The 15,334-nt window shown below is 34.1% G+C and overlaps 2 protein-coding genes across 2 annotated transcripts; both read right to left on the reverse strand.

Moving 5' to 3' along the window:
* Nucleotides 1-438: 438 nt before the first annotated feature.
* LOC135841608 (probable cytochrome P450 6a13) lies at nt 439-4,868 on the reverse strand. The gene is made up of 6 exons (XM_065358642.1): nt 4,051-4,868; nt 3,691-3,964; nt 3,313-3,599; nt 3,015-3,236; nt 2,296-2,550; nt 439-2,197 (listed from the first exon to the last, which is right to left on the reverse strand). The coding sequence occupies exons 1-6, from the start codon at nt 4,427-4,429 to the stop codon at nt 2,037-2,039; spliced, it is 1,578 nt and encodes a 525-aa protein (XP_065214714.1). The 5' UTR covers nt 4,430-4,868; the 3' UTR covers nt 439-2,036.
* A 5,203-nt stretch (nt 4,869-10,071) lies between these two features.
* Nucleotides 10,072-12,031, reverse strand: LOC135841782 (cytochrome P450 6k1-like). Its single transcript, XM_065358969.1, has 5 exons — nt 11,533-12,031; nt 11,152-11,425; nt 10,772-11,058; nt 10,459-10,680; nt 10,072-10,385 (listed from the first exon to the last, which is right to left on the reverse strand). The coding sequence occupies exons 1-5, from the start codon at nt 11,906-11,908 to the stop codon at nt 10,156-10,158; spliced, it is 1,389 nt and encodes a 462-aa protein (XP_065215041.1). The 5' UTR covers nt 11,909-12,031; the 3' UTR covers nt 10,072-10,155.
* Nucleotides 12,032-15,334: the final 3,303 nt, after the last annotated feature.

Raw genomic sequence — 15,334 nt, forward strand, 5'->3', positions numbered from 1 at the left:
TTGACAAAAGATTGTCAAATAAGTGCCCAATTCTCGAGTAGGGAAGATGTTAATTATTAATCGTCGAATTTCATGTGGTACGCGTTTTGGAGATGTGAAATGTATTGTAGGAGCTGATGTTTGCGCTGTGTCTTGATATCTTGTTGAGAATGATGGTTACCGAGATGAATGAGGTGACCTGAGGGTGAATGAACAGTTCCTCGTCTTTGCTGGTGTTTCGCTCCTGGTCCTATAAAAGTCGTTTATGGTAATTCCCAAAAAGTAGTAACATTTCAGTAAAATATGATGGAATGTGGCAAAAATGGGGAAACATCCTTATTAAAATGACTCGAAAATATGAACACAGCATTCAAATTGCTGCAAATCAACAAAAAAAATGACGAAATTACAGTAAATTTTACAAAATTCAGTAAAAAATTATGAAAAATATTCCAAGAAGCCGGTTAAAATTATATTTAAACTCTATAAAAAGAAAAAATCAACGTTAATGAGTAAATCTGGTAAAAAAAGCAATAAAATCACTTCATATCAATTAAAAAAGATTAAAATATTATGAAATTTGATAAAACTTGGTAAAAATTGCATAAAATAATAATTAGCAACCTTTAAAAAAAGACATCAAAATCACTGACAATTACAAAAAAGCAATGACAAGGGTGTCTAACGGCCATGAAAGTCATGAAAAAGTCATAAATTCTGATAGGTGGTCATGAAAGTTGTGAAAAGTTATGAAAAAGTCATGAATTTTTCTCGAAACATACTTGAAATTTTTTTTAAAGCCCCTAAAATAAAATGAAAAAAATGAAAAATTTTTTCAAAAAATTAGAAAAATGAAAAAATTGAAATACTTGCTTGTTTACAAATCAAAAAAATTGTCCTCGCAGTTTCAAGTTATTACTTTAGAGGGGGGGGGGGGGGGGGTATTTTCGTGAGGTAAAAATGTGAAAAAAGGTCATGAAAAAAATTATGATTTTTTTGTCTGGGAGTTTTATCAGACACCCTGAATAAAATTTCAGTGAAATAGAAAATTTTGCAAAATTTTGTGAAAACCCTTGAAACTTCTTCTGAACTTAGATATAAGAATTAAAATACTGTAGATCGGCCAAAACTTGTGAATTTTCAGTAAAACGTTGGCAAAAATTGCTTCTAATGTATCAGAAACTCGTCAAAATGAGACAAAAACACAATGAAAGGCAATAAAATAATTTCAAATCTACAAACAATGGCACAATGTGCTTTAAATTTTGATAAAACTTTGTAAAAATTGCATAAAACAGTATTGAAACCCCATTAAACTGATGCATAAAGCAAAGCCAAAAGAGGAAAAAAAAACACACTTAAATCACTGAAAGTTACCAAAATTACGGTGAGAGTTGAAACAATTTTGCAAATATTAGATAAAACTTCGTTGAAACGTCGCGTCTTCTGTACACAAGTGTAAGCATTAAAAATGCTCTAAATCAACTAAAACTTAAGTAATTTTAGTGAAATATAGCAAAAATTGCATTAAAAGAATGAAAAAATGTATTGAAATAGCTGAAATTCATTCAAATAAAAATAAATCATAAAACACTAAAAAATATGGAAATCGTTAAAATAAATGATGAAACAATAGAGTTGTATTAAACATAAAACATTCCTGAATAAGTATATCGTTGAAATAACGTCAAATAAGTACAAGTAAAAAAATGCATTAAAAATACTGTAAATCACGGATAACCAATGAAATAGGTAGCAAAAGCTGAAAAGTGTGCCAAATTACCTAAATTCCTTTTTTATTTTTTTTTCTCTCTTTTGGAAAACTGATGTAGTTTAAAAGGGCGTCGTGGATGATTTTGAAAATTAAGAAAATATCTGCTACATTTTGAAGAATTATATCTATTTGAAAAATTAATGGATTTTCAAGTTTCTTATTTTTGAAATTTGTTGCGCTGACATTTCGAAATTTTCTTATTTGCTGATTTCTGAAAGCATATTAGGTCCACAGTTCGCCCTCCGAATTATGTTACATAATTTTAAATATGATTGAAGTTGAATCATAAAGGTTGACATCTCAACCAAATTCCATCTTTCACCAGCATCAATCCTCCAAATGAATACTCCAATGGCACCTTTGTCTTGGGCGATAATTCAAATGCAAAATCCTTCAGTAAATAAATTGCTCCTACGATAAGTTGCATCTTGGCAAAGCGTTGACCTGTATAGTATTTGAAAACGAAAACTCGAAATTATGTAGCATTTGACGAATCTGGTAATTAATTAGGTATGTTTACAGTTTATGGGGGAAATTCTTACCAATACAAATTCTGGGACCTTCTCCAAATGGCATGTAAGCGAAGTGATGTCGTTTCGATTTTGCCTCTTCGCTGAAATGTTCCGGATAAAATTCGTCTGGTTTTTCGTAGTATTTTTCATCGTAATGCAATCCTATGGCAGGAATTATCACTCGAGTTCCTTTTTTGATAATGGCATTTGAATCGGGGATCTTATAGTTCTCTCTGCATTCGCGGAGTAGCAAAGCTCCTCCGACTGGGTATCTTCTCAAGGTTTCTGTAAAAATTAGTGGTTTAGTTTTTTGACAGAGAGGTCAGAAGTCTCCTCAATTCTCACTTTGAATCCGAAAAATACTCGAAATGGTTTTCTTATTTCCAAAGAGGAAATGGAAAATTATGGATCATGTTGACTCATTTTCAAAGTAGATATTTTGATCATTAAAAAAATGCATTGAAAACCATAATTCAAAAAACTGCATATTTTGAAGAAAAAAATTTGTAAAAATTATGTACGAAAAAGTTTTTTTTTTACATATCCAATTTTTGGGGGGGGGGGGAGGGAGGGGGATCGAAATGATTTTCAGAGGACAATATTTCATCATCATTCATCACTATAATCAACATCAATTTGACTTCCTGATTTTGTCTGCTTCTTTTTTGGCTTCGGAAATTCACATTGGTATCTGTGGGTACGTAATTTTGAAAATAAAATCCCAATAGTGGAAAATTTGTTTCACTCACCGTCGATAACCATGTTTAAATAAGTCATCGATTTCATCATCTCGTACGTGAGTTCACCTTCGTTACTCTCAAGCGTTGATAATATTTCTTGTCTGACTTTATCTTGTATCTCGGGATGTTGAGCCAATTCGAACAACATGTACATTATTGTACTGGCACCTCCTTCGAATCCTCCCACGAAAAATATGAAGCATTGAGCTGCCATTAGTTCGATTGTCAAATCTGAAAAATTGAACAGAGGATTTTCAGCAATAAAGTCTGTGACACTTTATCCTACTAGTCTTCAAAGTTGCATTACCTACGTCTTTTTTAACCATCTGCTTGCCTATTTGAGACATGAATTTGGACAAGTCAGCCTCTGTCTGTTCATCTTTAACTTTCTCCGAATCTTTGCTGTTTTTCATCTCGATAAGTAAGTCGAGAAAATCGCCTCGAGTGACTTGATTTTCTGCTCTGTATTTCACCATGTCTTTGACGATTTTCATGAAATAATCGCATATTTCTAAGGCGAAAAATTGTAACTTGAAGTGTTTTACGAAAGATGCAGGAATAGCTGGTACCAGGAGACGTAGAATTGCTTGCCATCTGTTTTTTAAAATGAAAATTTGAGCTTTTTGAAAATAAAATGAGACTAAAATTGTTCCAAATTGAGGATGAATATCACTTAGATAGATACCTGGGTACGAAAATATTTCGGCCCATTTTTCGAAATTCAGAGTCTGGGTCTTCTAATGAGTGTGTGTCTACTCCAAAAGCGCAGCTGCCTATTACATCTGTCATGAATCTGGCCGCGAGATCTTTGCCTTCGAAATCTTGACCACTTTCGAAGTATTTGTCCAATGCTGGTCTGATATCTTCGGCGCATTTCTTCACCAAAGGAAACATCATTTTCATTTTTAAACTGGTGTACGTGCTGGTCAGTTTTATTCTGAGGTTTTTCCAGTCGTCTCCTGTGGAAGCAGCAGTACTCGATATTATGGTTTTAATTTTTTGAAAATATTTTATTGAAAATGGAAATAAGTAGGTATAGGCAGACCTGTCAATGTGAATAAATTATCAGACATCGGTTCGACCTCCCTGTATGTAGGAATACCTCGATCTTGAAAATAGGAAAAGTCCTTAATTAAAATCACCTTGATTAATTCAGGATCGCGTATCATGACCGATGGCGTGTATAACGTATACACTCCGGCGAATTTTTCTGACGGTAATTTTTGGTACATTTCCTTCATACCCAACCATAGCGCTTTTTTCATCAAAACAACGTCTTTCATGTTGCCAAAAAGCCAATGAGGTTTGAGATGCGGAATCCCATACTGGCTGAAAAATTCGTGCGATTTTTTAAAATAGTAGCAAACGCATAAAAACAACGTTACGATCAGTAGCGATAACGTGCTTAGGATGTACGCGAACATTATTGCGTTGTGATAAGAGCACTAAAACGGATGCGATCGCGATTGTTCGTCAAACTATACTGTGTGTATTACGCTGATTGAACCTGTGTTTAAATTTGGCAGTATCTCTAGTTGTACGATGATGAAAGAGAACCCATTCGTGAAGCGAGACGTGTTTTTTACCGAACCCAACTTGTTAATACAAAGATAGCGTCATTCGCGAATTCGATGATTTGAAGTGGTTTGTCAGTGTCAATAGTTTTAATTTTGTGATGCAACGCAGCTTAAAGTTTCTGTATTGATCGTACCGTGGTACCGATGATGGCCATCGTACGAAGTATTTTTACACATGCAGGTGCGAATTCAAGGTCGAATTATTTCGAATTGAAAGAATTGTTTGTAAAAATAATTTTGTCAGCGATTCTTGAAGTTCTAAGGATATATTTGTGCGATAATTCGATTTTGAATAAGTATCAATTTGATTCAAAGGTTTTGAATGTTTAGGAAGAAGAGAAAGTGAGGTTCTTCTATGTATATGTTAGGTACCAAGTCCGAAATTGTACAATTCGGGGTCGGTACAGCCAATTTTGTACCATCTCCGAAGTGTCCGGAGCAAGCGTGAATATTACTTTTTCATCGGACTTGGTTTGTACCATGCCCGGAGGGTCCGGACAATGTGTTCGACTTGGTACAATTTGTGTTGTGCAAAGTCCGATATAAAGTTTTATAATGAAGGAATTCGATTTCCATGCATTTATTTAAAAATTCAAACCTTGACATTTTATTCAAGTACAAAACGAAAGAGTTGTATTTTTTGATTTATAAATTTTCAAGAGCTTTTGCAAACGCATTTACCTATTTTTTTATTCCAAAACTGAAATGTTTTGACATTTATTTTTCAAATTTTTCAAATCTTAAAACCAGAAAAATTATCATTTTGCATCTAAAAATAAGGTACCTATAGGGAATTAGGGACAAGCCAATTATTTAGTTCTTAAATTAGGAATTTTCGAGAGCTTTTGCCCTCGCTTCGCACTAAGGCCGAAGTTTCTTCACTATTCTGAAGTTGACATTTTTTCTTCAGAGAACAAGACTAAAGAAATTATTTTTTAATCTTAGAATTATAAATTTTTAAAATGTTGAAACCAGAAAAATTATATTTACAAAGATACCTAGGCCTATTATTTAGATTTTGAATTGCATATGAATTTTTGAGAGCTTCTATCCTCACTTCACTCTAGGGCCAGTTTCTTCATTATTCTGAAATTGACATTTCTTCTTCAGGGAACAAGACTAAAAAAATTATATTTAATCCCAGAAAATTGAGAATTATAAATTTTTGATAGGTTTTGCCCTCGCTTTACCTGGGCTAATCGTTTTTCATTTCAAAATTTTGCATCACTCAATTTTTGAGAGCTTCGCTAGGGCTGATTGTTTTTCATTTCGGAAATTGAAATTTTTATAGGTAAAATATCAGCTAAAATTAGAAGAATTCCCAAGGCGATCAAGGCCCACAACATTAACTTATTTTATTCTTATTGATGCCTGCTATTAAATCTTTTAAATTAATACCAATATAATAATATACGCTTTTTTTTTCTTGAGAAAGGAGCATAGCAATATTTGAATCTTTAAAAATTCCCCAAAAATCAACAAATGAATTTCAGCACCCGAAAATTTTGCTGAGGTGTATTTTAGAGTCATCTTTAAATTTCCTTTGGAATAAAGGGATGTAATATTCGAATTCATTCATTATAAAACTACATTTCGGACTTTGCACAACACAAATTGTACCAAGTTGAACACTTTGTCCGGACCCTCCGGGCATGGTACAAACCAAGTCCGATGAAAAAATAATATTCACGCTTGGTCCGGACACTTCGGAGATGGTACAAAATTGGCTGTACCGACCCCGAATTGTACAATTTCGGACTTGGTACCTAACATATACATTGTTGAATTTTCTGAATTTTTAGTCCAGTCATTTTAGCAAAATTTTTAGTCGAACCTCGGAAAAATTGGGGGAAAGCTGAATTTCACATTATTTGTTCAGATTGGTCTCTAAAACAACCCATCAAAAGTTGCACTCCGCAACTTGACCGCTACCCCCGCAAGAGGTCATTAACCTTTGTCGATACAGTTTTTTTCGGCTGTACCGCCGAAATGTGCAGGGCCCGAGAGGAAAAATGTTCAAACAAAAATTATTGTTGCACGCTAAATTTTCCATAAGTATGACCAGTTCAGTTAAAATATATTTTTCAATTTTTGGTGAATTTTTGAAAATCAAATTTAAGCCAAAAATGAGAAAAAAATCAAAATTTCGCCAAATTGAACTATAAATCTGAAATTTGAGATATACCCTATTTTCGACATGCCAAATCGATTGGAAACGATTTCAAACCGTTTTGAGCAGTTCTGGAGCCTCCAGCACATTTTTGAAACTTGAAATTCCCACAAAATTTCATCAAAAATGAAGTTGGAAAGCGGAAGTTTACGCTGCAATCCTATTTAAACACACTATCAAGTCGACTGCTGGTGGGTTTGAGTCATTTTGTGGCCACCAGCAACTTTTTGAAAATTCTTGGAGCCTCCATGTAGATTTTTGAAACTTGAAAAAATTTCATCAAATGGAGTTGAAAAGCCGAAATTCAATCAGTAAACTTATTTTAATACGCTAGGGAGTCGACTACATGTAGATTTCAAGACGTTTTGGAACCTCCAGCGAATTTTTGGAAATTACTGGAGCCCCCAGTACAATTTTGAAACTTGCAATTTCTACAAAATATCATCAAATGTAGCTGGAAAGCCGAAAGTTAATTCGGATAGATTTTGTGTCATTTTTTGAAAAACAGAAGTTTCTAAAAATCTGCTGGAGGCTCCAAAACAGATTGAAACTGCCTGCGATTTTTTTTAACGAAATGTAATTTTTTGCCAAGAACAAGAAGTTGTCATTTTTTGCTAAAAATATTATTTTTTTCTGCCGAAGTGAAAAATTCTCCTGACTTTTCATTCTGTACGTGGAAATGGCCATGTTTTGTTCCCCCAAAATTGTCGCTTATTCACTAGAAAAAAGTAGTACTTAAGTAGTAATTTTTTTCACCATAAAATTGTCACTTTTATTCAAATTTTTTTTACGTTCTTTGAATTAAATAACTTTTTTATTTTGTTGGAAATTTCTGCACAAAAGGTATTATTGACCTCATTAGATGCAAACAATTTCACGCGATCAAAAAATTGACTAAAAAAGTGTGGAAAATGGTTTTAAAAAAATCTGCTCGATTTCGATGTACCCACTCGAATGTTTCAAGTTCTTGAAAAACGTGCTCGAAAAATATTGTGCTTTTTCAAAAACCTCTGCGGCTCTGCGTTACAATAATTGAACTTTTTCAATTTCAACCGCAATTTTAGCGTCTTTGGGGGCCTCTCAATGTCGTTAGAAACGGTAATTTTGCTGAATTCGCGACTACATGTTGTACCTAGGTTGATATATGTAGATACTAGATACCTTTCAAAAAAACTGTGAGCACTTTTGTGCGTATTGAAAGTCTAAAAAGTGCACATGTTTTAATTTACTGTTTTGGAAGAGGGATTGGATTTTTTTCTTCAATGTAACATTTAGAACTAGGTAATGATCGAAAATATTAACCAATTTTAATTTTTGTCGCGTATTTTGTGTAATTTGCTTCTCTACCGTTTTTTGGGTCCAGTTCTATAAATTTTTGGAAAAAATTGAAATTCTACCTAACTTGGGGTTCAGGGAAGATGCTTCAATTGTGTTTTGAAAAAAATAGTATTTCCATTCCAACCTAAATATTTGAACAATTTTTCATTACAAATGTACAAAGTATATTTAGGACAATAGTTTTATCACATTGAAAATAATAATGCTAATTTTTTTGGCACAATTTCTTTGAAAATTCTGTATACCTACGGTAAGTATTGTAATAATTTGAGAAAGTACGTAATCAAAAAGCTGTAAAAATATAAAAACTTTGGCAAAAATTTGTCGATTATAAAGTTTGACATTTCAACCAAACTCCTCCTTTTACAATTATTGCACCTCCAGGTGCGAATTCCAATGGTACTTTTGTCTTGGGTGATAATTCGAAGGAGAAATCTTTCAGTAAATACACTGCTCCTACAATAATTTGCATTCTCGCAAATCGTTCGGCTATTCGAGGATAAAAAAAATGGAAATATATTCAGTGTAGATTGGTAAAAATTATTCTCTACAAAACCAGCTTCTTCGTCATTATCATTTTTATGGAAAAATGTTGAAACCTTACCTATGCAAATACGAGGACCTTCTCCAAATAGTCCAGTAAATAAAGCACTTTTTGGAGGTAAACCCAAACAAAATTGCGACAAAAGATTTTTTTGCTTTAAAAGGTCTAGGATGATGTCCTAAACAACATATCCGGAGCCGCCCCCGATCCACCTTGTGCGTTCCCCCCCACAGTGGATTTTAGCCCCCCAAAACACGTTTTTCGCCATTTTCTCCCCCGCATTGCATTTTAGCGAAAAATGTGTGGATAGATTAAAAATCTACGTCAAATTTCCGATCTAATGATGTATCAACTTCCCTTGTTAGTACAAGGGGGGTGGGACTACAACCATTTAAAGAAGGGGGGTTTTCTGAAAAATGCGTAAAGGCAATAGCCGCCTAAGAGGGGTGAAATGGTCTCCGAGAGCGTTTAGATTGATATTATCATGGAAGGTGGGTACCACTGAGAAACTTCCGCGTGGAAAATTTCAGATCCACTGCCCCTCCCCTTTTTGGGGAACCCCCCTTTTCTAAAATTTCAAAACCATTTTTCTCAGCCCCATGTGGACCGATTTTGAAAATTTTTTAGTATGTTGTACACATCCTTTGGAGGTACACCCACAAAAATTTTCAGCCTCCTCCCCTCATATTAACCCCTCAAAATGGCGTTTCAAACTTATTTTATGCTTTTTAACAATAGTCAAATTTGAAGGGGCTAAGTGCTCTGGAGAGGTCTAGATGAGGGTAGGAAAAAAGCTGACGTCATATTCGTGCTCAGCGGTATCGAATCATACGAAAACGACACCCTATTTATTGATACTTAGTTATTTTCCGCAAAATTCCCATTTTACCCCAACCCTCCTTACGACACATTTTTACATCATTTTGAGGGGCAAATATGAGGGGAGGAGGCTGAAAATTTTTGTGGGTGTACCTCCAAAGGATGTGTACAACATACTAAAAAATTTTCAAAATCGGTCCACATGGGGCTGAGAAAAATGGTTTTGAAATTTTAGAAAAGGGGGGTTCCCCAAAAAGGGGAGGGGCAGTGGATCTGAAATTTTCCACGCGGAAGTTTCTCAGTGGTACCCACCTTCCATGATAATATCAATCTAAACGCTCTCGGAGACCATTTCACCCCTCTTAGGCGGCTATTGCCTTTACGCATTTTTCAGAAAACCCCCCTTCTTTAAATGGTTGTAGTCCCACCCCCCTTGTACTAACAAGGGAAGTTGATACATCATTAGATCGGAAATTTGACGTAGATTTTTAATCTATCCACACATTTTTCGCTAAAATGCAATGCGGGGGAGAAAATGGCGAAAAACGTGTTTTGGGGGGCTAAAATCCACTGTGGGGGGGAACGCACCAGGTGGATCGGGGGCGGCTCCGAATATGTTGTTTAGGACATCATCCTAGACCTTTTAAAGCAAAAAAATCTTTTGTCGCAATTTTGTTTGGGTCAAACTCTTTATTGACTGGACTAAAAAGGTGTAAATACGAACGGGTGACGTTCACGTTTGGCTTCGACGGTGAAATGCTCGGGGTAGAATTGGTCTGGTTTTTCAAAATATTTTTTATCCATTTGCAGGCCATAAGTCGGTATTACTACAGGAACTCCTTTTTTGATGACTGCATCTGTGCCAGGTATTTTGTGGTTCTCGGTGCATTCGCGCATAAGAAAAGGACCGGTAGGGTATCTTCTCCAAACCTCTGAGGAATTGTTTTTTTTTGAGTTGGTAAAACTTATTTACTGTTCGTTATGATGATTTAATTTTGTGCTTACCTGACATAACCATTTCCAGGTAGGGCATTTTCTTCATCACATCGTATGTTAATTCGCCTCCGTTACTTTCGAGTGTGGATATTATCTCTTGGCGCAGTTTGGTTTGAATTTCAGGATTTTGAGCCATTTCAAACAACAATAACATTAATGTAGTAGACGCACCTTCAAAACCTCCGATGAAAAATAGGAAACTTTGGGCAGCCATTAATTCGACGGTCATTTCTGAAAATTATATGATGCAATAATGAACATCTTTCGCCTTGAAAAATATTTCTCGGCAAATATGTATCTATGTATATTTTATTTGTCTTACCAACGTCGCTTTTCATCGTTTTTTGGCCAATTTGAGCCATGAATTTGGCCAAATCACCATCATCGTGTTGATCTTTGAGTTTTTCCAGATCATTGTGATTTTTCATGGCTATAAGAATATCGAGGAAATCGCCTCGAGTAACGTTATTCTCTTCTCGATATTTAATCACATCTGTGACGAGTTTTGAAAAGTAATCGCATGATTTCACTGGGAATAAATGTAATTTGAAGTATTTTACTATACAGGATGGCAGTTTTGGAAATATTCCGCGTGCAATTGTTCGCCACCTATATTGAAATCAATAATTTTTTTTGGTCTCATGAAATTTTTCGTAATTTATAAGCTCAGTAGGCTATTCATTTGATTTTATGTTGAATTACCTTGCTGTGAAAATTGATCTGCCTACTTTTCGAAACTCTGATTCGGGATCTTGTAACGAGTGAATGTCTATTCCAAAAGCACAACTACCTATCACATCTGTTGCGTATCTTGCGACGAGATCTTTCGCATCGAAATCCTGACCCTCTTTCATGGACTTTTTCAACGCTGGTTGGATACCTTCAGCGCAACTTTTCAATAACGGAAACATCATTTTCATTTTTCCACTGCTAAATGTACGGGTCAGTTTAATTCGCAAGTTTTTCCATTCGTCTCCTGTATTGAAATTTAATTCGAATGAATTAGAAAATAATTTTCAGCCTCGAGTGGATCTCGAGACTTCGATGAGAAAATATTTGCACGTAGAAGTTGTTCAAAGTTACCTGTCATGTTGATTAAGCTTTCAGCAAACGGTTCAGCTTCTTTATTCACAGGGAAACCACGATCGTGAAAATGAGAAAAATCTTTCACCATAATCGATTTGATCAATTCAGGATCTCGTACCATGACCCCTGGTCTATGCAAAGTGTATACTCCGACGAATCTATCTGACGGGTGTTTGTCGTACAAGTCCTTGTAGATGGACCAAATTGTTTTTTTCCATAAAACCACATCTTTCAGGTGACCAAAGAACCAATGAGGTTTCGAATACGGGATGCCGTATTGATCGAAAAACTTATGCGATTGTTTGAAAAACCAATAAATGTATAATAATCCGGTTACGATGATTAAAAATAACGTGCTTAGTATACCATACATTATGATTTCGAGTGTAAATTACGCGCGATTGTTAATAGGTAACTGATTTTTGTTAACGTATACTCGTCATTCTTAACTTGGTCAAATCGTGTAATTATTTGCGCCGGCGCGGCGTAGTTGTGACCTTTCGGGGGGGTGTCGCGGCGCGATCTAAGTGTGTAGATTTTGAGGATTACATAGGTTATTCTGTTGGTTGGTACTTGTCACTTTTTAATATCATTGTCAACTTTGTACTTGCTCAAGTATTTATGAGTTGTGTATGTTTGATTTAAAGAATATTGCATTAGAATTCGCAATTGATGGTTTCAATATGAATTTAAAGCTTGTAAAATGATATTGCCTTAGAATTTCAATTAAAGGGTTTTAATATGAATTTAGAGCTTGTTAAATGACGCAACATAGATTTTTTCGTTTTTTTTTTCAAAATTGCATGAAAATGTCGTTTCATCGCAAAAATTTTCCAATGTCTCACTTTTCCCACCAAAATTGCCCACAAGCCTAGTTTTGTTTCGAAAAATTGCGAAATGGGCTTGATTTTTTGTCAAAATAAAAAGGTTCACTTTTTTGACAAAAATTGCAGAAAAACCCATCAATTTCCAGAATGTATCGCTTTTTGTCTGATTGCTAAACAAATTGCTTTTTTACCTAAAAATGCCAAAACTTACCAAAAAATACGATTTTTTTGCTAAAAATTGCTTGAATGTTTCTACTTTTTCCAAAATCTGCTTAAAAGTGTCGCTTTTTTGCCAAAAATGTTTTGCTTGCGTCTTGTCACTTTTTTGTTTTTTTTTTGAACTTTTTCGGTTACTTGAGTGAGGGAATCGAGTATGTACCAGCGTACCAGCTCTGTGAATTTATTTCGCAAAACATAGAAAACATTCAGTTACGAAAGTTTTCTCTTTGTAGTCTGCATTTCCGTCATCTTTCTGGTTTCTCCTGTCTTTAATGATTGTCTGAACTGTCTGATATTTCCTTTTTACCTAATTACTAAAGTCATCTCAGCCGAAAGCATTTCAATGATATTCGAGTGGGATAATTGCGAAGCACTATTTGATTAGTGACACTTTGAGAGGGCGCTGTGAGAAGACTATTGCACGGATGAAACTGAAATTTATCTCACTTATACTTCAGGGGGTTCTCTATCAATGGTAAAATCTTGGTACAATTTGGTCTACAAATCGTGGAAAAAATTGCTATTTTAAAATTAGAAAATCGACTTTTGCAATGCAAAAGTGAGCGATATTTTTTTCATTTTTTCGAATTTTCAACACACTCACTGTATTATACGTGTCATTTGCTATTTTTTGATGTATTCGATCGTGATCTTGATTCGGTAAAAAATTTGTTAACTTTTTCACTTCCCAAAAAAATCTTTAGGGGAGTGAAAAAATGTTGAAAAATTTTTTTTTTTCAAACTCCCTAAAATGAATAAAAAAACAACTACTGATCATTTCTGATGTTTTTTATGTAAAAAACTCGTCATAGAAATACATTTTTCGCCAAATATATTAGTAAAACATCAAAAAGGAGCAATAATTTTAAAATTCAGTAACTGTTAATCACTTCTCTAACGTGTAACTCATCTGATTTTTTTTGGCTTGAAAATTTCAAAATGTAAGTGATTTATTGTAGAAATTTCAGTTCTAAAAAACAAAAACAAAAAGACTCAAACGAAGTGAGGGGAAATGCTCTCAGAATTTTGTAATTCAAGAAGTAAAAAAAAAATTTCTATGTGAGAAGTTGATTTACCTATTTTTTAAAATTTGAATAAATAATAGATTTTTAGAAAAGATTTTGAAAAAAAAACACAGGCCTGAGCCAAAAATGTGCTTGAAGCTCAAAAAAATTCAGCAATTTAATCCCTTTATTAAGACTAAAAATTGATACTTGATACATCCATGTAGGTAAATTCATAGCCTATTATGACTTATAAAAAATTTTCATTTTGATAATTAAGATTACGAGAACGATGTTTTTTTAATAGAAAGAATTCAATTTGTTGGCTTGATAATTTCAAAATGTAGAAATTCCAGTTTCAAAATACATAAGCAAAAACACCCAATCAAATTTAGGGGAAAAAAAGCTCTCAAAATTTTGTATTCCAAGAAGTGAAAAAAACATTTTTTTTTCTGGTAAATAAATTCCTTTAGGTATTAACACTAAAAATTTACAAAACTCAACGAGTTAGTTGAGTCTGGCAAAACGTTTCCAAGATTTATTAACAACTGTGGGGGGAGGAAGCTCAGGAATGTAATATGAGAAACGGAGAAGGGTGTGGTGATAATGATGTATTGTAGTACACCTCAAGACAGACTTACGATAACATTTTTTAAGCATATGAGAGGAGGGGGGCGTTAAAAGTAGAAATATAGCATTTTTGAGTGAATTTTTTTTTGTGGAAAACGGAGAAGGACGCAGTGACGGTAACGATGACACATCCTATGTATGTATAGACACTCCAGGGTGGACTCACTATAAAATTTTCAGCCTATGTATAGGAAGAAAAGGGAAGCGTTTAAAGTGGAAATATAACAATTTTGAGCAAAAAAAAGTGTTTATGAGTGAACTAACATTTCAGTTCAAAAGGCTGCAGTTTCTTAAAATTAAAAGAGCCTTCAAAGGGGGGGGGGATAAAAATTCAACATGGGTATGAATGTATTGGTTTTTTAGGATGCTGAATTTAATTTTCTGGATGGTTGGATCCCTAGCCTTTCATAAATATATGAAAATGGAAATTTTAGTAAAAGAGGAAAGCGAGGGAAATTTTTTTAAATGTTTTTACTTTCAAGCCAAGGTACTAATGACACGTGGTATTTTCCTATTCTCGCGCATTCTTCATGCTAATAGTAATTTTCACGTTGAAAATACCAAAAACAAAAAAAAATAGCACTTAGGCATGAAACTTTGCATTGCAATTTTTCATTATTTTTTTTATTTAAAATGAAGTGTTATGGGTGACCCGTCCGTAGGACGGGTAATATTTGCTTGTAATGTTATAATTTTGTTCAAAATTTCGGCACAATACATATAAACCTATATATTTTTTTTAAAATTCAAGAAAATGAAACCTTTCAATTTTAATTTTTTATTTTGGTGTAGGGGGAGTGGTCAAATGTGCTTCAACTTCGGTGTCTTATCATTTGTCAAGAGAAATGGAGAGGGCGTACAATGCCATGCAGAAAGTCGTGGAGAAGTCATGCATGCATTTGAGTTTTGAAAAATTTATCAGATAACCTGCGAATGAAAAAAAATTTTACGTGCGTGTAACCCAAAAAAATTGTGTTGAGAAAAAATCGAATTTGCCAAAATTGATTTCACTGGATGAAAAAAATTTACGCGATGAAAAAACCGATTCAAAAAGTGTGGAAAATGGATTTGTTTGATTTTGATGTATCCATTCGAATGTTTCAAGTTCTTGAAAAACGT

Source organism: Planococcus citri, chromosome 1 (assembly GCF_950023065.1).
Source record: "Planococcus citri chromosome 1, ihPlaCitr1.1, whole genome shotgun sequence".
NCBI lineage: Eukaryota > Metazoa > Arthropoda > Insecta > Hemiptera > Pseudococcidae > Planococcus > Planococcus citri.

Bases quoted from the DNA above. Each gene is read 5' to 3' on its own strand.
- LOC135841608 (XM_065358642.1), bottom strand. From the start codon at position 4,429: ATGTTCGCGTACATCCTAAGCACGTTATCGCTACTGATCGTAACGTTG. The intron at 3,600-3,690 runs GTATCTATCTAA...TTTAAAAAACAG, and splicing joins CGAAATATTTTCGTACCCAG to ATGGCAAGCAATTCTACGTC. The intron at 2,551-3,014 runs GTGAGTGAAACA...TAATTTTTACAG, and splicing joins TTTAAACATGGTTATCGACG to AAACCTTGAGAAGATACCCA.
- LOC135841782 (XM_065358969.1), bottom strand. From the start codon at position 11,908: ATGTATGGTATACTAAGCACGTTATTTTTAATCATCGTAACCGGATTA. The intron at 10,681-10,771 runs GTAAGACAAATA...TATAATTTTCAG, and splicing joins AACGATGAAAAGCGACGTTG to AAATGACCGTCGAATTAATG. The intron at 10,386-10,458 runs GTAAGCACAAAA...ACAATTCCTCAG, and splicing joins CCTGGAAATGGTTATGTCAG to AGGTTTGGAGAAGATACCCT.